The 27,668-nt window shown below is 43.2% G+C and overlaps 1 protein-coding gene across 2 annotated transcripts; it reads left to right on the forward strand.

The window, feature by feature from the left end:
• The first annotated feature begins 3,354 nt into the window (after positions 1 to 3,354).
• SLC5A1 (solute carrier family 5 member 1) lies at positions 3,355 to 27,439 on the forward strand. Of its 2 annotated transcripts, XM_062504023.1 has the most exons (15): positions 3,355 to 3,444; positions 5,471 to 5,542; positions 12,926 to 13,030; positions 15,070 to 15,129; positions 15,474 to 15,578; positions 20,060 to 20,165; positions 20,432 to 20,512; positions 20,867 to 21,084; positions 22,027 to 22,162; positions 22,928 to 23,035; positions 23,961 to 24,111; positions 24,637 to 24,805; positions 25,799 to 26,014; positions 26,310 to 26,412; positions 27,216 to 27,439. In XM_062504023.1, exons 1-15 carry the CDS (start codon positions 3,358 to 3,360, stop codon positions 27,437 to 27,439), a joined length of 1,941 nt encoding a protein of 646 aa, XP_062360007.1. In that variant the 5' UTR covers positions 3,355 to 3,357. The 2 variants fall into 2 exon arrangements, with proteins under 2 accessions (XP_062360007.1, XP_062360006.1); XM_062504022.1 differs by lacking the exon at positions 22,928 to 23,035 and having other exon boundaries at positions 3,358 to 3,444.
• Positions 27,440 to 27,668: the final 229 nt, after the last annotated feature.

Below are 27,668 nucleotides of genomic sequence, written 5' to 3' on the forward strand. Positions count from 1 at the left end.
CTACTGGATTTCAGATCTTTTTTCCTTTTAGTAATTCTTCTTCAACTGATCGCATGTCTTAGTTTCCCACATTTTTGTCATCCTTCTGTGACTAATTCTTCTAATTAGAACCAGGTTTTGCTCACTTAATAAAGATTCCAGAAAGAGAAAAAGGACTCTTGGCACAAAAAAAAAAAGATGTAGAACAATTCTCTGACTGTCACCCTCCGTTATTAGAACCATTTAGGAAAGCTGTGTTGAGAGATTTTGACTTTGTATTTTTTCCACTTCCAAATATGAACTCTTTTCCAAGTTCATACTGCATGACTAGGAATCTGTCAAAGGAGAGTAGAGAATTTACTAACATAGTATGTAGCCTTCTGCAAATAAAATAATTGAATTTTTTTGTCTGTGTTTGTCCTTCATTACTTGTACAAAGGATACTTTTAAAGTTAGCATTTCTAAAGAGCATCCCCAAAGAAATCTACTGGCTTTATCAAAAGATGTGGAGGAATGTCAGGGAGAAGATTAGTTGTTCCTCTGTAGGAGGTACTTTGCATGCTCATGCATCTTTCTCTTTGTTTGTAGTTTATTTGATTTACTATTGCTTTATCATTTTTCATCCTCAGGAGGAAGACTTACACACAAGTTTGTAAGAGACTTGGCTAAGTGCCAGTACCTCTCAAATTTTCTGTGCTCAAATTCAATTTTCTGAGGACACCACAGCAACTGCAGCTTCTACACAGCTCCTGAGCTGTCCTGTGCCCCAGCAGAGAGCTGTGGCTGCTCAGTCAGAATGCAAATCCATGACATTTATCAGCCTGGGCTGGGAATTTGAACCAATTCCTCACTGGTCTGTAGCTAATTGCCCTCTCCTCCATTCTCTGTTTTGTCTATCAGGTATGAACAGACATATTAATGATAAGCTAAATGTCACCAGGCTCTATCCACGGGGAGCAATCATTATAGACATGGATCACAGGCACTGAGTTATGTCACTTAAACGATTTGGTTTTCTCACTTCTGTTAAAATCTCTCCTACTTCAATAAATTACCCTGGCTCACAGGCAAGAGTAGAGATATACCCTCAGTATATCAAATTATTTGTCAATTTGTCTACTACTGGAAATCTAAACCTGCTTGAAGAGACCGTCCAGGATGATGAGAGACCCACTGAAACACATTGATGAGAGTGAGGAAAAGAAATGACTGCTGTGTTCTGATGCTGTGTTCACTCATCACATCAGGAGATTAACGCATGCTTATCTTTGAAAGCTTTAACACAAAGAAAGATTTAGCCTATTTCCAATCTGAAAACCTACCTGACCTTTCAGAGACCTTTTGTATGCACTGAATTCATGCAGTGAATCATTGGGTACTCCAAAAACCTACAGTGTTTCCAGATTTCTCTTTGGGCTGCAGATATGAGGATGTGGAGATGAGCTATTCAGAGCCTTGACAAAGCTGTCTCCCCTTCTGACAGTCTTGCAGATGATGTTGGTTTCTGCTTAGTTTCTGTTTGTGGCCTGCAGAAATTAAAAAAAGCAATTAAGTTTATTTCCACTATACATAAAGATAGGAATTGTGTGATTACTATTTTTCAGACGTTGATTCTCCATTAGTGTTTCAAACCTTGGCATTTTGTTGGTGTGGCCACACTAGGAGCTGTGGACAGAGGCTGTGGTATTGCTCAGCCTCTGAGCTCTCTTCTGCAGAGGCCTGGGTGAGAACACAAGGCAATTAGAGTAGATCAGTTCCTGACTAACGTTTTACAGACAGAGAAATGGAATTCATTACAACCAAACTTTTTGTTAGTTGCAAGGACCCAGAGGAATATGCATCAATCTCTAAAGAAGTGCCATCTGCAGCCTATCTTAGGCAAACTGTTTCCTGATAATTAAGGTTAGTAAATAAGTCTTTTATTTTCCACTGAAATACACAGCAGGGGACATCAGAACTAATGGGAATTTTGGATGCTTCCAGGGTTAACTTTTTCTCTGTTGGATTTAAAGCTAACAATTCACAGTCACGTAGGAAAAACTGAAGAATGCGTTTGGGGAGAGATGCCTGAACTATCCAAGGGTAGCACTATTTTATATGAGTAAAAGTGCTCAAACAATTGAGAGATTTTCAAATTTTACTCTCATAAGTAATCCCATTGTGTTATAGGTTCTTTGCTGCTTTTTATTGACCATAATTGCCAGAGGGTAGTTTACCTAGGAAAAAATCGTTGCCAATGGACAGAGTGCCAGTCCTTGATTTAATCTCTGAGGAAATAACACCTGCAATCTCAGCCAGGCCTGCTGTGCTTCCCTGCTGGACTGCTTGTACTGCTCAGTGTAACTTTAAGGTCACGTTTTACAGCTAAAAGGCTGTAAATGAATAATGATTCCCTAATATCAAGCAGGAAATGGGACTCTCAGATATCCTCAGAGCCGAAAAATGTGCCTGGCACTTGGATATATTGTTCTAAATACCCTGGATTTCTCTAACCTCTTCTAGCTCAAACAGAGGATCATGGGCATCATTTGGGGAAGTTTCCTTACTCAGAGCTGTGAGGAAATGTCTATAATAAGTGTGTTCCACATCTTTGTGACCAGTCGCTTTGCTTAGCTTAATTCTGAAGTCAGAGGAGCAAATAAAGGAAGAGCAGACCCAAGCTCTGATGAACTTTGAACTTACTCAAACGTGAAGCTGATTAGCTACAATAGAGAGAGCCAACACCATGGTCTAAACAGCCTGAAATTCAGCCCAGTAAGCTCCTGGAACCAGATCTTGTGTTCAAATGCATCTTTACCTGTATCCATGTGAGGGATGGAAGCAGATTCAAGTTTTCTCCTTCCCAGAAACACAGGCCTGTTTCCCCATTGAGTAATGCTGCTGAGTTGAGAGATGACACAGAGAGTGTCCCAGATCCTGGACCCCTGGGTTTTCCCCAGGTGCCAGGTCACTCCTCACAGATAATTGCTTACCATCAACTAAAATAACTACATCTTCCACGACTAGATTTACAGGTACAACCACTTAAAAAAAAAAAGCATTCACCCACAGTGAGGTAAATATGCAGGTTTATTGCAGCCAAGCCACTCCTTTCCATGTCATTCCTTCTCAGACATCTGCTCGTGGATGTTAAAACCCTGAGCACCTTTGGCAGGGACACTGAACACTGAAATCTGCAGCACCTGTAACAGAGGAGCACTCTTGGGAAAAAAGTTGTCCAAGGAAAAGCAGCAGCTTCTTGTGTCCCATTGGAGACAAGTGAATCTGAAGTTATATATTATATAAGACGTAGGTGATGACAGCAGTTTATCATTAACCTGAACTCTGCAAGAAGCACATAAGAAGAGAAAGAAGAAGAAAACCAGAGAAGCAGCCAGAATGGAATCCATCATAAGGATCAACAATCCTGCGGACATCTCTGTTATTGTCATCTACTTTTTGTTAGTTCTGGCAGTGGGACTATGGGTATGTTGGGATTTTATTTTGTTTTACTTAATGAACAGGTGGATTACAGAGTCTTGGCAAAACGGCTTAGTAAGTGAGAATGTGTAATTATATAAAGACTTTGACGCTTAATTGAAATAGTTAACAAGCGCACGGTGGGCAAAATGCGGGCGCTTATTTGCATTAGAGGGGATGGTGACCCAGGGAGGCGTCCCTTTGGGGGGATGAATGGAACCAGTGGGGAAGGTGGAGCGATGGGGTTTGTGTGGGACGGAGCCGAGAGATGGGATCGGTAAAGATCAGCCAGGCTGGACCTGAGAGGTGGGATTTGGCCAGGGAGCACGGGGGCTGCAGGGAGAACGGGTGGTGTGAGGCGACGGCGCAGGAAAGAGCGGGCAGGGGGAGCGGCGGGGCCGGGAGCGGAGGGGACGGCGTGCGGGGAGGGGTGGGCGGCGGTGAGACTGCACCCGGCCGGGGACCGGCACGGTGACAGGGACGGTGACGGGGACGGTGACTGGGACGGGACGGCAGAGGCTCGGCCGAGCCTGTCCGTGAGCGGCTTTGAGGCAGCGTTGCCGCCGCTGTTCCTCGGCCCCGGGGTGCAGAGCCATTGCGGCTGTGAGCAGGAGCGGCTGCGGGGCAGCGCCTCTGTGCTGGGGCTGAGCCCCGCGGTGCCTCCTGCCAGGGCGGCCCGGAGCCGAGGGACACGAACCCCGGAGCCGAGGGACACGAACCCCGGAGCCGAGGGACACGAACCCCGGAGCCAGGGGACCCAGGCGGCTCCCAGCCCAGCGCTGGCACCTCAGGCTGAAGCGTCTGAGAGAATGGGCCGATACTCTGAGCAATGGGGCGATGTCACTGAATTCGGGTTTCCCTGGGGCAAGCCCTCCCGGTCTCCTGGACACCTGACCATTAAGGAGCAGAGGGGAGGGATTGCCCCTCAGGAATCCTCTGCTGTCCAGGAACAGTGCAGTGCAGAAAAGTCAGCTGCGGAACAATGACCCCGTTCTAACAGCCTGGCAATATTTTGAAGGGCACCAAAAATTTAGGGTTTGCGCAAAGCAGACACAACCTTTTCTTTGCCTCTTCAGAGGCCAAAACACATAGCCAAAAATCTTAAGGCCCAGCCCACTTATTTGGCAGGAGGGAGATGCGTCCTGCCATGAGAGTTTGTCTGTTGCTGTAGTTGAACTTTATGTTAAAGATCTCTGACAATAAAGGGCTAGTCTCTGGCTGAGAGTTGTGTGCTGAGTTAATTCCTGCAGCTGTTTCTTCCCAGCCATGATGACATCGTTATTGGACAAATACTTGCTCAGTTGCTTTGTGTAGTTAAATGTAAATCCATCATATTTACTTCCTTTCTTCTGCATCAGAAGAGAATATATGGCTAGTTTTTCCATATCTTCTTTGTTTATTTACCTGTTCAAAGTCCATCAGAGAAGACAATGGAACTCCGGTAAATAATAGCTCAGGGTCATGAACAAAAATTGGAGGAAACTTCCCTCTAAAGCCCATCCCTTGACAGACAACATGAGTTTGTGTAAAGGAAATTTTAGCTGTTTTCTTGTTTTGGAACTTCAGAGGGAATCAGGCACAATGCTGATATCACAAGAAAACAGATACCTGTAGGGGCAGGATGGTTTTGAGTAAAAGCCTGCATACTTTCTGTTAATAAACTTGCACCTTCTAGTCTGTTTTGATGCCTGAAATCAAAGGCTTTTCACCCCATTGAAAAACACATGTAAGCTTTTACTTAAGCAACAATTTTTCTTGGTTAAATTTAATTTTATTTAGTGTTTCACACTATAATGGAAGGTGAAGAAATGAAACTCGAAAGGCTAAAATGCAGACCTAGATAAAAGAATCATTGTTCCATTGCATTATTTTCTTCATCATAAGGTTGCTCTTTTTAGCTGCTCTGTTTCTCTCTTTACCCTGCCCATGTGTTTATTATACCTTCATTCTAGCTATTTGTTCTCAGCCTGTGAATAGCTTGCCTAGTACACTTGAAATACGATTAAAACTTTCTTTTTTCCTTTTTTTCCAGGCTATGTACTCCACCAACCGAGGCACAGTGGGTGGGTTTTTCCTGGCTGGAAGGAGCATGGTTTGGTGGCCGGTGAGTGCTGCGTGTGTATAAAACACAGGATGTGTATCTGCACCCCTGGCACTGTCCAGCCCTTACATATCAGCATCTCTGTGACACTGCTGAGGTTGTGATGGCTTTGTTGTGTGGCTGCAAATCCAACTCTTTCTCTAGCTGTGGTGTCACAGGGTAGACTGCACAAACAAAGGCATGGGATGGGCAGAGAAAAGTGTTGGGGGAAGTTGTCTGTGTTCAACTCTGAGTTGTCTTGATTATGTAATCAACTTGTTTGAACATAAATACATTGGTAATGTCAGTACAGACAAATACTGTGCTTTGCCTTTCATCCCACTTTAAGACTCTTCAATATTTGGACTCTATTATTTTCATTGCACTAAAAGAAGCTGGCTTATTTTAAGGTTATCACAGACAGGAATTAATTTACTGAAATTTCCCCCTTTATTGCTCTGTTGTTCCTACTTTGGAACAAGTTTGGAATAAGTTCTGGTCTTGTACAAGGAGAAAAATCCCAGAAATATTCTGATATGTTATTGGTAAAATACATTTTAAATATATTTAGTGATTAGCTGTGGCTTACATTCATTGTCTTCTGTGGATCTCTTATTATCTTCCAAGGTAGACAACAGGAGTCATAGATACCAAGTGTTCTTAGCCATCCATTCCATCAAGCCTTTGGCAGAAACTATATTAAAAAGAATTATCTATTTCTTCCTGATCATACAGTCTCTTTAATACAAAAAGCAGAACCCTTAGACAAACCTGCATTTTCTCTATTACTGGAATACTGGAAAATGGAGTTGTTTTTACATTGTTCTGTTTGTTTAAATGGAATTCCTCAACACTCCTGATCTTGTGTTCAGTCTCAGAAAATGTTTCTGCACTTCATTAAGGTTTGGGAGTCAAGACTCCACACACATTGATTCAGTTACAGGACCAGAAGACTGAGAGTAAATATTGGTTTCCTAAAGATTTGGGATTTTTTTTGAAGTAGGCTGCAGAAATACCTACACACCTTTCACTCTTGTGCTTCAGAGAGCTGCTCTCTGCCTTTAGAAGGCATTGGGACAGCCTCTTTAAGGACACAAAAGGATTAAAGGCCAATGAAAATAAAAGGTTTCTTCATCTGATATAGCAGATCTAAGAAAATTCAGGTTCCTTTGGAAGATTGAGGAAAGAGAAAGTTTCCAAGTTGTTTTAAGATAAAATCCATAATTCTGGGAGAAAAGAAAAAAAAAAAAAAAAACCCAAAACAGATTACTCTGCTTAACTGTCACTTTAATCATTGGGCTGGTTTTAACCTTGTGCAATTCTGCCTGCCTGTCAAGGGGATATGAATACCCTTTTGTGCAGATGTAAATGGAGATGGAGGCAGCAAGGCAACAAAGACTCACCACAGAAAATTCTGTCTTGCTCCAGTGGTGCTGAGAACTCCTGATGATTCCCCTGAGACTTGGGGAGAGGATCTGACACCGAGTCTCTGCAAACACAGACTCAACAGACTCAGCAAGCTCCCCTCCTCCAGTGGGAAGCCAACAGGGATCACCCCACAGTTCCTGCCAGAATCCCTCTCTCCTTCCCAGACTCTGTGAGCTCAGCATGGACAAAGTGCTAATCCTCAGTGCAGTCCTAGATCTCCTCTTCAATCCTTCCATTTGGAATGCCAGGAGTGTCTTCCCATGTCATAAAAATAAATCCTTCTTGCTATTCTTCCTCATATCACACAAAATAAACAAAGAGCAAGCACTCCAAAACCACAAACTAAATACCATGTCAGCAGCATCACCCTGGAAAGTTTGCCTTGGATAAAAAGAGATTCCAAAACACCAATTCTCACAGCTTAGCAGGTAGATGGGATGTCCATCACTCAGAACAAAGTGGGTTGAAGTGATGAGGAAACCAATGAAAGTATAGAAAGTTTAGTCAGAGATGTGATCTCAGTTCCGCAACAGCTAAAGCTGTGTGTGATGTTTTACTTTTGTGCTTTGAATTCTCTTTTGTGCCATGTCAGGGCTAACCTGGAATAGTTCTGGATAGCTCCAGTGCATTTCCCCAGTCAGGGCGGGGGAAGCTGTTTTGCAAGTGGACTCTTGTTTGTCAGATTTCTCCCCTGCCATTTCAGGATAATGACCCTTGTCATGTAATTGCTTTCTGGAACAGAACAAAATGAAGAAAAAAACCCCTTCCACAAACTTGCTATAAACTTAATTTCCCTAAACTAATTGTATTTTTCAGTGGTTGTCTGTATTATATGCTCTGCAGGGCACCCACAAGTGGCTTTTCTGACCCTACAGGGAAGGAGGCTCATTAGCAGGGTGTTAGGATTTCTTACTGACAGGCTGGGCAAGGGATTCTGTTCACTTAAACATGTAATATCTGTGGTTTGGTAGACTAGAGGAGACCCTGGTGATGAAGGGCTAGAGGTTATTCCTACTTTTAATACAGATTTTGAATGTTTGCCAGTCACTGGCAAACTGTGATTGCGATTCAATTTCTCAATGTATAAAGTAGGACCAAGACACATTCTGGGCCAAATCTGTCCTGTTTTGGCTCTGATTGTTCTGCTTCAGCAGAATCCAAAAACATTGTTCAGCATTTTGCAGAACCAAGCCCAGAGATATTCTTCTGACTGAGGTGAGACTTCACTCCACTGGAATCACTGCCCTTGTGCAGTGGCTGAGCCATCTCAGTAGTTCCAGTGATTAATTAGGGATAAAGGTATGTATAAGAACATTCTCACAGATTACCCAAAGCTGAAATCTGTCATTGGTTAGTCATAATGGTATGGAATGCTGTGCCCTTTCCACAGTCTTTGCAGAAACTGAGAAGAATCTTCAAGAGACTGGTTTTGGTCTCTTGGGCTTTGAGGGAAATATCTTCAGGAAGACTCATATGGCCCTTTAAATCCTCATAATCAGCTCTGCTTTTCTCAAAAAGACTCAGAGAAGTTCAAGGCAAGTGACAGCTCTGTAGCAATGGGTTTTGCCAACTTCAACTTCCTTTGCCAGATGAAGGAGTTGGGATCAGCCAAATACTTCCTGCCATTGTAGGCCTTGAAGTATCTGCTCCTGCAGGGCAGGTAGCTTTGGTAGCAGCCACTCTCACAGGATTAACAGCCCTTCAAGCACAACTAAAAACCCCCAAACTTCTGAAGCTTTCCTGCTTTTGAATTTTCTTCATCAGGTTCTGTATTTTTGCAGGCAGACAGAGCTGTCTGCACAAAATTATGGGTTACTTTCTACACCTCAATTCCTGAGGCATGAATGATAACAGGACAAAGAGTATCTGCTGGGCATCTGAAGGCCAGCTCTGTTAGAAAGATTTACTGAACAGTAGGCAGGAAGGGTGCAGGGCCAAGGGCACTCCAAAAGAAATGTAACTCAGCTCGTTTGTCATGTACATTTGGTCATGTACATTTAGATCTTTGTGAGACAGATAAGAATTAGGGGAAAAAACCCAATAGATTCTTGCTTCAGCCATGCACAGCTTATCTTTGTGGCCATCAGAACTGACCACTGGCATGATTTCTCTGATCTTTGCAGCCAGTTATGTTTTACATTGTCTCAGGGTTTTCCCCAGTTACTGAATCTGACACTGCTATGAGGAACCAGGAACGACAATTCTGCTGCGAATAAGATTTGCATTTCCTTTTCTTAGGTAAAGTAGAATGAGAAATTACCTTATTTTGTCAAGTTCAGTGAAATGGATTTCTATAGAATCTGTGAGAATTTCCAGCTGGCTGGAAGGTGTTTCTGTCTCAGAGTGCAAAGTGGGGAGGTATCAGATTCTCCTGAGCCTGAGCTGTTCCAGCAGCCATTGGGTTTGTTGGAGCACAGACATTTTTATGAGTATTGTACGTCCATCCCTCCTGCTTAGGGAATTGTATAGATCTGGTTAAATTGGTAATAATGCAATTAGTAGAATTTTCAGATTAATTGGGAAAGAAGAATAAAATGCCATACTTCCCTCTTTGGGTCTCAGAGCCATGGAAGTGTGGTAGTAATATTGCATTGTACTGATTTTTCCAAAGTGTCTAAGGGTGGTCCCAAAAACTCAGGTAGGAAAAATAATGCCTTTGCATCAGAGTGAAGTCACATGTAGCAGGAAGAGCTGTGAGAGAAAGAAAAGCATGAACAGTCTCAAGGAGTAGGAATGAGTATTGTGTTAGGGAAGAGGGATTTGAGAAGCAGCTTCTGCAGGAGTGATAGCTCAGGGATGGTTCAGGACCCTGGGGTGAGAGGAGCCCCTGCTGCTCTCTGGAATGGGGCTAAGGATCCACTGGGAAAAGGGTTTGGTACTGAGCTGATGCCTTCAGGAGGGTGGGCACGGGGCAGGGGGACATGCTGGCAGGTCCTGGCAGGGACAGGAGTCGCAGGCTGTGCATTCTGCACACTGTCACTACAGCTGCCACTGGCCATTGTCACTGCACTGGCCTGCACAGTGCATCCATCCAGCTGGGAATGGCCAGGGCCGGGACGTCACTGCATCCTCCACTGGATGAGAAGAGCAAGGTGAAACAGTTAATGAATAACAGGAAAAAACACAGTGATCATCATCTGTTTCAGGGTGGTGGTACTTCTGCTGAACAGAGTGCTCTTGTTAAGACCTGACCTCTTAAAATATTTTAAAAGAGTTAATGTTCCACATTTTCCTCAGGTTAGTTCAAGTTTTTCATCCTCTTTCCCTCTTAGCAGCTTTGGTCCCTTTCAAACAGCTTTCTTCTTCACCTTTCCTCCTAGATCTGTCTTTAAAGTCAATTGGTTCACTGAGAACAGTTAACACTTCCAGAAGATTGTTTCTCTCTTCCATTCCCAGTTTCAGCCCAGAGCTTTTAAGATGTTCAGCAGCATCTACCAAAGGCAAATCAAGAATTCCAGTCATCAGCCTTTCCAGTACAAAAGTCCCACAGCAGTAAATTCTTCAGCAAGGCAGCTTGGGCCCAGAGACCATCTGCCTTCTTTCCTCATCCTTAAAATATGGCAGATGGGAATATCTCTTTCCCCTCTGGCATCAGCAGCCGATGGGGTGTGAGGGTGTTTGCTCAGCACTCTTCTTGCTGTGACTGTGCTGCAGATTTAAGTGTAGTCTGAATTTTCCTGTCTATGAAGCCATGTTCTCCCTTCCCAGGCATATGACATAATGCCATTTTTAAAATGGCATCCATTATTAGTATATGTTAATCTTAAAGTTCTGCTGCACTGGATGTTCCCTAATTAAGAGGAAAAAAATTAGGCTGTGAGTGTGGGGTCTGCATTCACATTATTTTGTTCTTGTGATGGTCCTGAATATGTTGCTAGTTTTGCATTGGTTTGGTTTGGTTTTGTATTTTTCTTTCAATACAATAGTATTTTAGATAAATTTGAGAACACAGCATCAGCAGCATTGCCTGCAGTATGTCCTGGGGTCTCAGGCACCAAGCCAAAGCTTGTGCTTGTCTGTTCTCAAAGTTCTTCTTTAACTGCTTTTGTTACTTGGATCTGCCTTTAAGCTCTTGAAACAGGAGAGGGAACACATTAAATAAAATCAGAGATTAATGTGGTTAATATTTTGTGATGATTGCATTTCTAGTAACCTAGATTTAAGTTTAATTATTTATCTCCAAGGAAAGCATTGGGCAACAGTGCTAATGCTTGGTATAAATGGTACTTTTTTCTTCACTATCATTTCTGGAGACCTGTTGCGGTAATGAAGATGTTAGAAGAAACAGAGGGCTTTTGTTTGCCAGTGTCAGTTGCAAAACTTATCAGTTATGTGGAAATGTCATATGACAAACTGGTTACAGTTCTGTAGGGCACAAATGTCTTTTAGAAATGTGTAAAAAAACCCCAAATCCAGAGCCGAGTGAACTTAGAATCATAAATTTCCTGTCACAGCAAAAGAACAATTTGTCTTCAAAAAAACTTGAAGAAATCAGGAGATCAAACTGAGGAAAGAGAAAAAAAGTAAGCCTGGAAAAGAAAGAGTGGAACCCTCTGAATTTTATTTGTGTGTTGCAAATAAAAATCAGGGGAGGATAATTTATTTGTTATCAGATCAGGACTGTGGGTTGAAAAGCGTGGTTGCTATTTCTGGCTAGGGCATAGCTCTATAGAATAAATCTGCTCTGCAGAGGTAGATTTCTATGAAATCCTTCATCCTCCCAAAACTCAGGTTCATCATCCCTGTGCTCCCAGAAACATTGAATGAATATTTGCTGCTATTCAAATCAGTTGGGCTCAATGATCTTTGTGGGTCCCTTCCAACTCAGGATATTCCATGATTCAAATGAGAGCATTAGAAGAGGTCAGCAGAAGTTCCCTTGCCTGCTTTCTATGTGGTTTTCTTTTTAACCTTGTTTTGTTTTTTTTTTTTTTTGGGGGGGGGGGGGTGTGGGGGCTTTTGTTTGTTTGTTTGTTTAAATTTCAGAGGACATAAGAAAAAAACAGAAGAGAATAGAAAAATGTTCTCTTCCTTTTTTTCTCTGAACTCCTCCAGCTTCCTTGTCCTCTGCCCACAATACTCAATCCAATCCAACCTCTTTCTCATGCTTGACTTCTCAGTCTGCCTCCTTCAGCACCTGACCCAGTAAATTATCACTGGGTATTTCTGCTCCCTTTAATGTGTTCATTTGGAGGAAATGAAGTTCATTCCTTTTCATCTTTTCTATTGTCTAAGATACTTGATTAAGAATTAAAACTTTGTGAATGGCTCCTGCCTGTCTGTAAACCAACAGGAACCTTTCATTTTTGAATCTTTCCCTGTTCATCAATCCCGTGTTCTCCCTACTGTTCTGATTGTGTGATCAGTGCAATATTTGGGGGTCTTAAAGATCCAGCACTTCTTAAATAGAACTCCTTGATTTGCTATTGTTTGTAGCTTCTGTTTTCTCAGCAGACATTTCTGCTATGCAGCTTTCAGAATTTAATTCAGGAATCAAATGCCTTTTGGCTAAAAGTGAACCGAGTCCAGCTCTCACCAATGACACTTTTGGATGCACAAGCTGTGCAATATGGAACAGGGAGTGCAGGTTTGACAAGTGGGGATGCCCTTGTCATTTCCTCCTCTATCAAGGAAGATCCCAGTCTTCTTCCCTGACTGCCTGGATATCATCCCAGTGTCAGTTTGGCAAGTTTTGCAAACATTCTAAAATTTATATTGGTGTAATATATTTTTTGACTCAAGTGGAAGTTATTTTATTCAATCCTATTTTCCTCACTATTGTAGATGCAATGGCTGGAGGCTCTGGTTTCAGTGGGAACAATAAATGGAAGTCCTGGAAGTCATCAAGGAAGTTGGTTGTCAGTCATTCTCATCATCATGACCACCACAGATAGGCACGAGTTCAATGTGCCAAATGAAGAGGATTTTTAAAAAATTCCCATGAACATAAGAGCCAATATTTGCTTTTTCTCTTTGCAGATTGGTGCTTCTCTGTTTGCCAGCAACATTGGCAGTGGGCACTTTGTGGGAATAGCAGGAACAGCAGCAGCTGGAGGAATTGCCATCGGAGGATTTGAGTGGAATGTAAGTGGCACATGTGTCAGTGAAAGTACTTGTGACATCTGCATTATCTGCAGAGCTCAATCAAAAGAACATTGCCTACTAATTTAGGACTATCAAAGTTTGTGCTTGGCAACACTTGTTTTCTGCACAGACCAGTAAGAGCCAATGTAATCTAGTATTTAACCTGTCCAAGCTACTGGGAAATGATGACACTTTTCAGCTGAGGCTTTTTAGAGAGCATTTGAACCAAATAAATTGGAGGGTTTTCTTCTCCATGCATATAGTTTCATTACTTTTAAAGTATTTGTGAAGAACATTTTCAGACTGCAGGATGCTGGGAAAAAAATATCAGTTTTGTAATCCATGGTAATTTTTTCAGCATTTTGCTAAGTAGAAATTATTGGAGGGGCTTTGTTTTTGTTCACAGGCTGTAAGGAATTTTGAACATCCTTCACAAGTACCTGCACTCCAAAAATCTTGTCCTCTTTACCTTTTCCTTTCTGTAATTACGCCCGTGTTTTGCTTACGGTTTCAGTACAGGTTAGAGCTATCCAAGCTGACCTTAAATGAGCTTCCCGGAGTACCAGGGTCAGTGTAAACTGCAGCACAGAGATTCCCGTGAAGGACTGCAGTCCTTTGCGAGGTCAGCTCTGTAGGTGTGGCTGACAATATCGTGCGTAATTCACCCTCCGGGAGGCATTAGGCTGGGACACAAAGGGTTGAATGAGCCTCCACAGGACGACACTTCCCTCATATTTACTTGTGAGCAATGAAAGAATCATTCCACCCTGAGGGATTTGGCTTGTGTTTCTTAGCAAGTAAATCCCTGAGGGATTTGGCTTGTGTTTCTTAGCAAGTAAATGGTTGTTGTAAATAATCAAGTACTGGTATGATATAAATGTTTAAGGAAAAGGACAAAGCTTAAAATGCACTATACGAGATGTCCATACTGTCAACTCCCTCTTTTTGGTTATATCAGGCCTGTGACAGACCTGATTCTCTTTCGTGCTCCAGCAAAAGAAAGCAAACCCGAACAGAGCACAAATCTCTAGGGCCCATATCCTCCTTCAAACATCTCTACGTTATCTCCTGGGAGATCCCTGCTGGACCAGCATCAATACACAGTGTACAACAGCGGCTGGTTGGGAAGCAGCAATGATGTCTGTGGGGTGTTTGAGCAGACACACTGCAGAGTTCATGACTTACAGTGGGACAGTTAACAGACATAACAGAAGTAATGAAAGTAATACCAAACTGGACTGTTGTCACGCTTGTGTATCCCTGTTCCATTGAAAATATTTCTATTTTGTATCAGAATGACAGCAGAAACTGACTCAATATTTCTTGTCCATTTTACAGTCTTGACCTAAGGGCAGAACTTAAAAGATACAGGTTAAAAGCCCCCTAAGTCCTGTGGACAAAATAAATAGAGAGTGCACCTCTGAGGGCATGGATTTGTTTTATATTTGTTGATTTAAGTATGTAATGTTCGATATTGGACAACATTCCAGCCATTTAAGTCAGAAAACTTTGGCACAGCTATACAGTAAGATCAGTAGTTCACAGAATACACATGGATACACAAAATATATTATTAAATAGTAATACAAAAATACAGAATATTTTACCAATTGCATGTGGTACATCCTGTACAGTCTATGAAATCATTGTTAAACATTCAGCCATCTGGGGCTTGCTCTGAAGAGAGCTGGGATAGGCTGGTGCCACTGGTGGAGTTGTGATTCAATAGTAGAGGGGAATCCTGTGAGGAGAAATCAGCTGGTTTTGTAGAAAATACGTAATCACGTGTGCTTCTTTGGGACAGCCAGCATGAAACCCAGGCTGCATTATTGCTGATGAAGTTTTTAGCCAAGATTTTGTCCCCAGATTTTCAACTGTAAATCAACGGACAGAGCAGAACGTCCTCTCCCCACATCCCTGCAGTGCCCAGGATTTTGTGATTTCACTGGTCTCTGGCTGCTGTTGGGTCTGATAGATGGTCTTTGGGAGCAGTGTGTAGACATAGGAAGCTAATTCAGCTGATCTTGTTTTGGCTGCAGGCTCTGGTATTTGTGGTGATTCTAGGATGGCTCTTTGTGCCCATCTACATCAAAGCTGGGGTAAGTCAAACCACTACATCACACTTGTCTGTGCTCATGTTTGCAGTCAGGGCTGGAGTATTGCAAAGTCATGAATGGCACGAGATCCGAATGTGCCAGAACAGCACTTTGCCATATCTGTGTACTTGAAAAATGAGGATTCTGTGTTCTAAGACCTGAGCTGAGAACTACTTGGTGCTCTCTCCTTGTTCTCCTTTGATTCCTGGAGCTGGTCTTCCTTGAAACTGCAATTGCAGCCCTCCTAATTTTGTGATTCACCGTCACAGTGTCTGAGTACCAAAAATCTTCCTCTAATTTGATTTGTACCTGTTCCCCTTTATCTAAAATCTACTGTGCCTCCACAGGTGGTGACAATGCCAGAGTACCTGAAGAAGCGTTTTGGAGGGAAACGGATCCAGGTCTACTTGTCCGTCCTTTCCCTGATCCTGTATATTTTCACAAAGATCTCAGTAAGTGAAATGTCTACAGCATTTCTTCTATTCTACACTGATCTAAAGAAAAGAAATACCCTTTTACAATATTGTTCTCACAACTGGTCAACTATTTCAGGTTTGGAGCTCTTGAAGTATAAATTTGAACTATAAAAGTATGATTTTGTGTTTTCTTTATTCTGTCCAATCAGACTCTGTGATGCAGTCCAAGGCTTTTTTCTTCCTGGTGTTGTCTCTTGATGCTTGCTGTGCTTTGTCTTCTTTTTAAAGTTTTAGGGTTTACTTTTACATTTGCTCTCTTCTAGAAAACATCAGAGTGGAAGGAAACTTGTATTATATTATGGTCTGTTATCTTAGGGATCTGTGAAACCTGGGGCAGGAATTTTTGCCCCTAGATTTCTTATTTATCTGTTTTAGTATCCTCTGGTGAACATGCCATCAGTGATATAGATGAGGGAAAAGAACAAGGGGACCATGGATAAAAAAAAATTAATAACAAGAATTAGGAAATGGAAAAGTGGGGAAATTGAGATTAGGGAAATTGTAGCAGCTGAGGTGAAAGGAGGGAAGAGGAGAGATTCTCTTAATGGACAAGTGGTTGGTGTAAACTTTAAGGTGCTATGAAGTTAATGTTTATTAAGTAAATGGATGTGTTTCTGTGGCGTAGTAAAGGGAACTGGTATTTTCCTTATATTTTCAAAGTACCAAGCTTCTAAAGAAGTCCACAGTTCAGGAATACCTCAGTCTGTTGTTTTGCAGAACTTGTCATGGCAGATTAGTCTTTGCCCTCTGAATGGGAACTGAGTGATAATAGTGCAATTTAAGCTAAAAGATTGGCCTTTTGCTCTCATTCTCACATCATAACTGATCCTTAGAGAGGTTATAAATTAAACAGGTTGGTAGCATGAGCTAGCCTCAGAGCTGGATTTCTGTATATTTCAAAAGGATTAGAGAGTTTGTTGTAGTTGTGCTCAACTATCATATCTGGGTACGACACAGAATTCTGGGCATTTCAGCAGCAGAGAAACTCCTCCAGTCAGTCCTTTTCAGCCACACATGTTTGTAGTGAGCTTATCAAGGTGCTCCTAGGTTCTGAATTTACTATCCAGCTTTGATTTACAGCCTGTGTCATGCCTAAGGGTCTGATTATGGGATTTTTCATTGTTTCAGTTGGAGTGTCCTGTTTCTAGGAAAAATAGGTTCCGCATTTAAGCTTCCAGTGTGGTCATGAGGATCATACACCCTCTCCATAGTCAAGGGATCCATACAGCACCAGGCTACCTGGGCCCCACTCTACCATTGACCCATCCCAGCTTCCCATCAACCCATTTATTCCAGGTGTTTGTGGGGAAGTGCAATGGAAAGTGCCACAGTCCCAGAGTGCCATGTGCTGTGTAGGGGAAAAATATGGTGTTCAATTTCCTCTAAGCATTTATTTTGTTTTCCCCAGTTGCCCCGAGCAGCTCTGGCAGTGTCTATGCCTGTACAAGTGAGATTCCTGTAGTGTACAAACAGGTCTCTGCATGGCTGCCTCATGTCACTGCCTTTGGATGGGCAGGATCTGCCCAGGACTGATTTATTTGCTCTGTCTGGTTCAGATTAGGCAGAGCAACGAGGCCTTGGAGGTTTCAGGGGCTGTCAGAGGGTCTCAGAGCAGGTTTTGTTATGCCATGTCAGAGGGTCTCAGAGCAGGTTTTGTTATGCCATGTCAGAGGGTCTCAGAGTAGGCTTTGCTATGTCAAGCTGTGCAACACCATGTCCACATGGTAGCCAGAGCAGGGAGGGAAGGGCTGTTCCCTGCTGGGCTGTAGGGAACTGTGCTGTGGGGAGAGGTGTAAGCAGAGGCAGGGAGCACAGGCCTCCCTCCCCACAGACACGTTGGATATCCAAACACATCAACGTGTTGACAAGCCATTGTATTTTGTTGCCCTCAGTGCTGCCTCGGCAAACATTCCCTTGTGATCTCGGGCTCTTTGAGATTTGATAGAGAGGGATGGGCTCCTGCCCTGCCCTGAATGGGAGGTCACACCCACCAGCGATTCTCACTGCCCCTTATCCTTGCAGAAGAGTGGCATCTCTTGCTCCTGGGGTAGTTATTTCATGTGCTTCTTCCTTGCTATATTGAAAAATTGTGTAGTGTACTTAATAATATAATTACAACAATGCTTTCTAGGGAGCAATATCACATACCAGGTTGTGTGACTCCTGCTGTGTTTTCTGGCACAGTGACAACACCATGTGAGGATCAGGTTCCCTTTGCACACCTCTACAATGGCCTGGCCATTTCTCTTTCCCTGCACATTTTCTGTGGGTTTTGTTGATTACTTACCTTGCTTTGTGGCTAATCAGCCGCTTGACAGACAAAGATACGCTGCAAGGAGTTCATCCTTGGGATCAGGAGACACATGGTTTTTGAGCCCAAAGGATTTCTGTCATACAGGGACCTCACCTGTACCTGCTCCCTAAGTGTGCAGCACATTGTGAGTAGTGCCCATAGCAGCTTGCAGAGGTTTTTTAGCCACTAGTGTTGATGATATTGGTCGTTACAGCAAAGGAAATGGTCTGGTAAAAATAAAGTCTTGATGGATAGTAATAGATTAAGTTATGAAAAGACAAAAGGGAATTAAGGTCTGAATGTTTTCAAATAAATCAGAAATCATAAACTGGAACTTTTAGATCCATTAGAGCATTTTCTTTCTGTTCATTGTACATACTTTCAGTAGGAAATCTCCAGGCATAGGCTTGCCAGGGGGAAGAGGAAGAGAAGAATAACCTTCTCCTAGGAGAGCACAGTGCAGGGGTTAAAGAGTAGGTGTTCCTGCTCTGGTACTCACAGGATACACTCAGCTTGCATGTGTCTGGCCAGCTGCTCCTTTGTGATCCCTGCCTTTACAGAGGCAGCCTGCAGCATAAAATAAAATGACTCTAATAAGAGATTGGATAATGATTGTCTATAAAAGAGTATCAGTGGAGAAACAAGGAAATATTAGAAGGCAATAATCTTACTGTAAAGGAGGAGCAGTGAGGCTGGGAGATAAGTCAGCAATTTGAAGAAGCTGATACATTGCTCAGAATGCTCAATAATTAACTATGCATTACTTCATGGGAATAATTTTAGGTCCCTTAATATTTAATGATACATAGGCTAAACTAAAGCCAAGAACAGTAATAGAAAGGTCTGGAACATGGACTGATTAGTGGTGTGAAAAGACAGGAAACAAATTACCGTAGAGAGATGGGGCAAAGGATATGGTCTGACAGCCAGTGGGGTTAGAGCTAAAGGCGCTGGTTCCCATTTCCAAACTAAAGCCTGTAAGAAATCTCTCCAGAGGCAGAGTTTTGGGAGTGGGACCTCTGCTGTGACTCACACTCTGCTCCACAGAAGTAGCTGTCTGCTGCCAGAGCAGTGAGGCCGCAGAGCTCAGGCCTCTTCCTTGTTCTTCATCAGGAGTCAGGGCGAGGTCCTGCCCTGCAGTCTCAGTTTCCGTGTCTCGGCAATGAAGATGGTTTTTCTCTCCGGCATCTCCCAGCTCCCGGCTGCATCACTCCCTGTTGTGGTGTGTGCCCCCGCAGGGCTGGGGTGAGAGGCTTTAGCCCAGGGCTCGGGCAGAGCCGGGTGTCTCTGCTTCAGCTCGTGAACCCCACGGGGACTTGCTGTCGGCCGAGGATGGGAGTCCCTGTGCAGAGCCCTCGGATGGGTGGTGTGGGGGCAAAGGGAAAAGGGCAGCCGAGCTGCAGAGGAGCCCGTGAGCTGCATGCCCGGGAGTAACCTGGAATGAAAACATAATGTACAGTAAGGCACCACAAATGCATCACTGGGGCAGATTATTCTGATTGCAACATTGTATAAATAACATTGATGCCAATTATCTCTAAATCAGGAACTGATTTAATGGAATTAACTCCCAGTGTTACTCTGAAACCTGAACAATTCCTTCCTTATGCAAGAGCTAAAGGTTTCCTCTCTTAGCCAACTACTAATTCTTCTGACAGGAACTTAAAAATAGAAACCGTATGAGATGTTTACCTTTAATGCAAATGCACCGTTTGTCCTGAACCAGCAAGACAAGCTACACCACATGTGAACAGTAAATGGAAAGAGATTTGTAGGGTGGCACTGAAGGAAGAGAATTGTGCTGTGTCTTGGAGGTGTCACACAGTCCAGCCCTGTGCACACTCACTTTTTAGCAGCTTGTTTTGAATCTGTCTCTTGGTGCCTAAGTACTGAGCAGTGAGGTGACTGTCTAGAGAAAACAACCCTGTTAAAAAAGGCCTGGAAATTCTCTGAGAAATGTTGCATCTCTGGTGCTAAGAACTCCACAGCTCTGAGGGAACACTGCAGGTGCACAAAAACTGCTTCTATTTTCTTTTTGATTTGTGTGTGCAGTGCTACAAGGGGCAGAGTTGTGTATTTCGGTGCCCTCATCATGGAACTATAACACGTCATCATGAACCTAAACATTGCTGAACCTGTATTTTATTTTAATTTTTTTTTCTAGGCTGACATATTCTCTGGAGCTGTATTTATCCAGCTGGCCATAGGGCTCAATCTTTATGTGGCCATAATTATCCTGCTTGCTATTACTGCTCTTTACACTATCACAGGTGAGTTTGCAGAGAAATCTGATAAATCAGAGATGTCAGGGGAGCCAGAAGAAAGAGAAGAGAGAAGTGGATAAAAAGGGAGAAATGAAAACATGAAAGGGAGGTTATTTATAGTGGTCTTTGAAAGACCACTGTAAATAACCCCCCTTTCATGTTTTCATTTGAAAGACAGAGGTGGTGAGGAAAGGGTCATAAAGAAAAATGCATTTCCACTGAGACATTTGCCCAGGGCTAACTTATTTGTCCTGACTTTTCTCTGCCATCAGGTGGCCTTGCAGCTGTGATTTACACAGACACCTTACAAACATTCATCATGGTAGTGGGATCCATTATTCTCACAGGATTTGGTAAGTAAATCAGATTAATTAAACTGGAATGTTCACCCACAAATCTTGCAGTGGTTATGGGAATGAATCCTGTGGTGTAAAACTGTTACCTTAACCAGGAGGTTTCAGCTCTTGTATGTATTTATCAGGGAAGAAAACAGGCATGTTACCAAAAGTCAAGCATATTGCCAAAGCCCTTTAGTCACTGAGTCACTCTGTCTCCTAAGCTTAAGTGAATGTGTAAGGTAGTAAACAGTATCCCATGACAGGATTTTTATGTCCATATTAAGGAGGCTTTTCTCTTCATGCTATCAAGCTCCGTTTGAGATTTCAGCAATAAAACCTTTATCGCTACTTTTATTTTCTATGTTTCAGCATTTACTGAAGTAGGAGGGTATGAGGCTTTCATGCAGAAGTACATGGCAGCCATTCCATCCAACATCACCTATGGGGACACTCAGGTGGATCCCAAGTGCTACACTCCTCGCAGTGACGCCTTCCACATCTTCCGAGACCCCACCGGGGACCTGCCGTGGCCAGGGCTCATCTTTGGCCTGAGCATCAGTTCTTTGTGGTACTGGTGCACAGATCAGGTAATGGGGGAGCCCAGTGCCTTGCAAAGACCAGACACAGAACTCTGTGCTCCAGTGTGATCTTCCCCTGTAACGCAAAACAGCCACAGAACTGGCTGTTATTTCAAGACTGGTCAGTGACTTTTCAGTTCCTGGTTTCTAGACACTCCTCACATGTCAGAAAACTCAATAAGTGTTTTTTCTAATCTTCCTGCCCATGTCTGCTCATCAGATCCTGTGTCTGCCTCCTTTCTCATTTTTTGTCTGCGACCATGTGTGAGAACACAGAGAGGTTGTGCTGTGAATGCTTAGTTAGGAAACCATGCAACAAATGACCCTTGTTAGACTGGGCCTAGATACCATTCCTTTTTCAGTAAGACAAGTTTGCTTCTTATATGTGCAGCTTTCATCTTTGCTTGAATAGTCTTTGGGGGATTTTCTTTATATGTCTGGTCTTTCAGCCAGGAGACTCTTCCCCTATCATCCTTCCTTCTGCCGAAAACCTACTGTCCAGTTTCCCCAAGAGGTCACATTGACATGAGTAAAGAAAAGGTGTAGGAGCACATCTGCAATGTGTGAATGTATCTCTAACAAATTATCTGTCTGCATCTTGAATTGTGAGAAAGATAATCTTCATGATTTCTCAACAAATTAACAAAATCCCCAATGTAACTGTATTTACTACTCAGTCAAGTATTCTATTCCTTTTTGGCTTTTTAGTCTGTCTGCTTTAAAAAATTTTTGTGAGAGAAGTCTTACCTCTCAAACACACACAGGATAAGTAGCATTTTTCTTTAGTTATTTCAAACATATAATTTGATTTTCAAGTAGTTTTCATTTTTCCTAGCAGCAGAAGTGCTAAATAGGCTCTTTTGCTATCACAGAAGTTAAGAAGTACCTTGTATCTGGAACATGGCATGATGTGATCATGGAAATGCTATAGCTGCCATGTGTCATTGACAGGTCATTGTCCAAAGATGTCTCTCTGGAAAGAACATGTCCCATGTGAAGGCTGGCTGTATCCTGTGTGGGTACCTCAAACTCTTGCCCATGTTTATCATTGTGATGCCTGGAATGATCAGCAGGATTTTGTACCCAGGTATGATATGGATACAGAAATGCAAAGTTCTTGCTGCCTGCCTTTCATTGCCGATCTCTCTGTCCCTTCCAAAATATCTGCTAGATTGTCATCTTCTCATCCAAGTATCCCAGGGACCTTCAGCTAACTGCATTGTAAGAAGCCACATGCCTTCCTGTTTTCCCAAATTCCAGTTTTCTGCTAATACTTTTGCTGTCTGGTTTAGGAGAAAGAAATTCCAGAGCATCCCTCCCCAGCCGTCTGCTTGTTACAGCCCCACTCTGACTGAATGAGTGGAAAATGCCGTCCAGGACAGATACACTGCTGGCAATTGGAGGGACAGGGCCATCACTCCCAGACTGCAGGGTTTGGGCCACGGGCAGTCCCAAGGGCAGCATGGGGAAATGCCACATTCCCGTCTCCCTGACCAGCAGAGAATTTGGCTGTGCTTGGCAGCAGGCAGAAGAGAGGGGTTCAGGCTGCAGGGAGTGGGTTTTGTGTTCTTCTGCTTGTTTTCCTACTTGGTCTCCTTGTGTTGTTCAGCCCTGGTCTGACAAATGAGTGCTGATTTTCTTTTGACCTGCAGCACTTGTCAATATTCTTTTAGAGAGGAAGTGAAGGAAAGAGTCTTAGAATCACCTTCCTTCCTGCCAGCAAACCAAGGATGAAATCAAACGTGTTAATTCGGTGGCTCAACACAGAGATACATTCTAGAAGCTCTATTAATTTGGGAGCAATCTGTTGTTTTTGTGACCTTGTCTCAGACTCTCATTATCCTCTCCTCAGATGTGGTGGCTTGTGTTGTGCCTGAAATCTGTCAGCACTATTGTGGCACCGCAGTGGGCTGCACAAACATTGCTTACCCAAAACTGGTAGTGGAGCTTATGCCAAATGGTAAGACACTGTCTGTATTTGTTGTTCCTTTGTTTTAGGAAAGCCAGACTGTAAAAACAAGTGATAGAGGGAGTCCAAGACCCATATTTAGTTCCAAAATTCTTGCCAGAATTATGTACAATTAACCAAAGGAGTTGTCTGTATTAGCTGTAGGTGCAGAATAGCTCCACACTGACAATGTCAGCTCTCAGCTGGCAAATACTGGGTGCTGAAATGGTAAATGAGCTCCCTTTTTGTGAAGGTAAAAAATAACCTGCTTGGCCAATGATTTATAAAAGACTCTTTGCCAGGATTTTTCAGCTGGAGGCCTATTCCTGCGGTCCTTCTGCCAATCCCACAGGAGTAGGTGCTGGCTCATAAGGCAAAAAATCCAGGATATGATTTTATTGAGACCATGGCACTTCCCTGATAGCTTTGCTACTTTCTCATCCTTTGATGACTCTTGTTAAAATCCTACTGTACTTTGCCATGCTCTGTGACCAGACCAGACCACCTGGAGAAGTGGCTTACCTCTAGTTTTCAGACAGCAAGAAAAACTTGTTTATCCTTGGGCGAATACCTGGTTCACAAATATACTACAAACAAGTGAGCACTCTCCTGCAAACAAGAGGAATTATTTTTGTAACTGTTGGGAAAAGTCTGCTTAATATTATTTTCTTTTTATTCCAGCATTTAATCAGGCAGCATTCACTAAGGAAGTACCTACGTGCTAAAAGCTCAAGAGTTTCCCTGGCACTGCTGTAAATAGCATTTTCCAAGCTCTGCTTCCCCAGCAAGGGAATGTCAGGCAGAATTTTATGTCAGGCACATAAATGTGCCAGACACACTCAGAGCTGGCCGATGGAAAGGGTTGGACAAACACCTGGTGCCGGCTACTGACACTCTCCACGGAATGCTCATCCCCATTCCCGTCTTTGTGTTCCAGGTCTGCGGGGTCTGATGCTGTCAGTCATGCTGGCCTCCCTTATGAGCTCCCTGACATCCATTTTTAACAGTGCCAGTACTTTGTTCACGATGGATATTTACACCAAAATTCGGAGCCGGCCGTCTGAGAAGGAGCTGATGCTGGCTGGCAGGTGAGCGCGGCCGAGCTCCTCCGGAGCTGCGCCTTCCTCCTGCGGCCGGAGCGCCGGTCCCGCCCCGCGCGCTCCTTCTGGGAAAGCACAGCGCGCTCCCGGAGGAACAGACTGTGCGGAAAGCAGCCGAGCTAATTCTCACTGCTTCCCGCTGCTGTTCGAAGGAAAATCTTTTACATTACCTTCCTGGGCTCCGTGCTGCACCAGGCTGCAGCATCAATGAACTAGTTCTAGTTTATCTGTTATTGATTTGTCTCTTGACATAACAAGCACAGGAGAAAAGTGATTTTCTATGTTTTGATTGCATATTTAACCATATGCTGACGGATATTTGACCTACACAATACTCAACTTGGATTTCTTTTGTTTGTTCAGTGCTAATTGGCCATTATAATTGATTTCACTGGTTGAAATACAAAATGAACATGTAAATTATTGATTAATTGCTGTTTTTCTTTTCTCTTTCTGATAGATCATAGATACTTCTAAGCAGATGGCTAATTGAATATCTGGCTATGTTTACAGGGCATTTATGTTACTCTTAATTGGCATCAGCATTGCCTGGGTTCCTGTGGTGCAGTCAGCTCAGAGTGGGCAGCTCTTTGATTATATTCAGTCTGTTACCAGCTACCTAGGACCTCCCATTGCTGCTGTTTTCCTGCTTGCTATCTTCTGCAAGCGTGTCAACGAGCAGGTAAATGCAAATTAGGAAACAGGTATGCTGCATGTTCCTTTAGAAACTGTGAGAACTGGGGGCTTTTGTAATGAGCAACTTATTTTCATTTATTTTAACCCAGTATAGCCCAGGGATTTTGTGTCTCCATACCCCAAAGCCTGAGGTTTCAGAAATGAATTTGAAAAAGTTCTTTCATAGTCTGATAAACAGTCACCATAGACAGCTCTGAAGCATAGGTTACCTATCACTTTGCCAAGAAGCGTGTTAAACGCATAATCTATGAACATATATTTGAGAGTTATCATTTAGGATATTGGTCACCAAGCTGCTTTACCAAACAAATCGCCTCCTGTCCAGTTGGGTTTTGAATATTCCCCAGAGCGGAGACTCCACAGTGTCTCTAGGCAACCTGTTGGAGTGATCAAGCACCTTTACAGTAAAACAGAAGAACCCCCACGTTTAAACAGAATTTCCCATATTTCAGTTTGTGCCCACACAAACTGTGTGTCTGTTACACTTTGGGCTGCAGTACTGTACACCCACCAACAGTACTGAGAATTAATCACTTACTCTCAGGACCATTAGCAGGTAAACCAGACACACATTTCAGGAAGGATGACACAACATTCAGACTGGCTCCAGCATGCCAGATCTGTCAGGGATTAAGGCCTCAAAGGTAAAAAGGTGTGAGAACAGCCCCTGGGGTGTGCAATCCATGTCTGAAACCTGTCCTGTAAAAGGAGAGAGTTGTGTGGACTGTGAGAAATGGTCTGGACCAGTCCTGAGGTGTGCCTGGTATCTCAGAGTGTTCATTGCCCCTTTGAGTAGTACTCATCCACTGAGCTGTAAATAAAGTCACTGAAAGCATCTGGGTTAAAACCCACGTGCCAAGGCCATTGTAACACATAATTACATTCATGTTTCCTCCAGCAACTGTTTGAGAGCTCAGAGTTTATTTCCATGCCTGAAATTACTAATTTTGATCCCTTCTTGTCACACCCTTGCCTGCAGGGTGCCTTCTGGGGCCTAATTGTTGGGCTGCTGGCCGGACTGGCCAGGATGATCACAGAGTTTGCCTACGGAACTGGCAGCTGTGTGGCCCCTTCCAACTGCCCCTTCATCATCTGTGGCATTCACTACCTCTACTTTGCAATCATCCTCTTCGGGGTTTCCGCCATCGTCATCCTGGCAGTCTCCTTCATGACCAAGCCCATTCCTGATGTACATGTGAGTATTACTGCATTTCCTACTCCTTAAGAAATGGAACACAATCAAACCAGCAGTTTGCACTTGGTGTGTTACCTCTCAACACTTCAGCCAACCCTGGCATACAACTCTTGTAAGAAAGCAAAGAAAATAGTCTTCATTTACCTGTCACAGATCTTCAGTGACTCCTAATAGCCTTAGACACTCCAGACATTTGGGATGCTGTGATCTCACAGCCAGCTCAGGTGCTGGCCAGGCTGGTTGGTCTCTGTGTAGTCAGCCCATAATCAATTCTACTCCTTTTGTTCCGTGGCAGCTTTACCGCTTGTGCTGGTCCTTGCGGAACAGCAAAGAAGAACGGATTGATCTTGATGCAGATGAGAAGCAGGACAGAGCTGATGAAAAAGATGATGAATCAGGTAACTACTGAATACCTAGAGATTCTGTCATGTGCTTGAGCATCCCTGTTCCATTGCTGAAGGAACATTAATATGCTGATAGTCGAAGACATCCTCTCTCCCCCACCAACAAATCCTCAGCCCCCACAGATTTAAATGGCTCTTTAGCTGCCTTTACCAGTCTCTCAAGCTCAGTGTAAATCAGAAATGAAGTGGATTTGAAGGGAGAAAATCTTATTCTCTTGGTAGCTGGGTGGCAGCTCTAGGACTAAACCAATGGCAGTGCTCTGGGTCAGAGGCTCTGTGCATTGGCAGAACTGTGGTTCCAGCACTCAGAGGGAATTCACCTGGAAATAAAACAGCCTGGGTTGTGGTCAGGATTGAAGGCACCATGAAAGCAGACTGCAAATTCACCTGCTCTCTTCTCTGGGTTTCTGGTCCTGCTCCCAAGTTCCTTTTCATCAGTATCCTCAAATTAATTTATTTGGGAATTAATTCAATAATTTTCAATTAAGAGTGTAGAAAGTATTAAAAAGATGGAGTTTAAGCTTTGAAGTATAGTTTGCCAGGCCAAGTCCATGGGCTGCAAAAGGCACAAGTGTCTTCTGCAGAAGGCTCTCTTGGAACGTGTAGAAAATCCCTCTTTTCCCAGGAGAACTGTGAAAACACAATATTAACTCGATTCTTGTACTCTTTTCTACTAAAATGCTTCCACTGAATTTTGACCATAAATCAGAAGAGGAATGTCCTCAGCCCCAGAGATCAAGTGTGTGACGTGATCTGTACTCATTTTTCCTGAGCTGAGTGTTATTTATTCCTTCCAGTTAATGAGGAAAACCAGGAGGACCCAGGATGCTGTAGGAAAGCTTACAACTGGTTCTGTGGCTTGGACCAGCAGAAGGGCCCCAAACTGAGTAAGGAGGAAGAAGAGGCAATGAAGAAAAAACTGATGGACACCAGTGAAGTGCCACTGTGGAGAAACATTGTGAATATCAATGGCATCATCCTCTTGACTGTGGCTGTGTTTTGCCATGCCTACTTTGCATAACCCCCTGATCACAGTCCTGAAATTGTACTGCATGGTTCAAGCAAAAAATGATGGCTTGTAGATTTACACAATTAGATACACACTGTATTTTCATTATCTACCTTTGTAAAACATCAGAGTGATTTACTCACTGATTTTGTGATCATAATTTCAACAATTTAAAGATGAAGGCCACTGGGATTTCAAGAGAGAGAATTTCTATTTAGACATTGAACCAATCCTGCACTGA

This window comes from Cinclus cinclus, chromosome 17 (genome assembly GCF_963662255.1).
Source record: "Cinclus cinclus chromosome 17, bCinCin1.1, whole genome shotgun sequence".
In the NCBI taxonomy this organism is placed as follows: domain Eukaryota; kingdom Metazoa; phylum Chordata; class Aves; order Passeriformes; family Cinclidae; genus Cinclus; species Cinclus cinclus.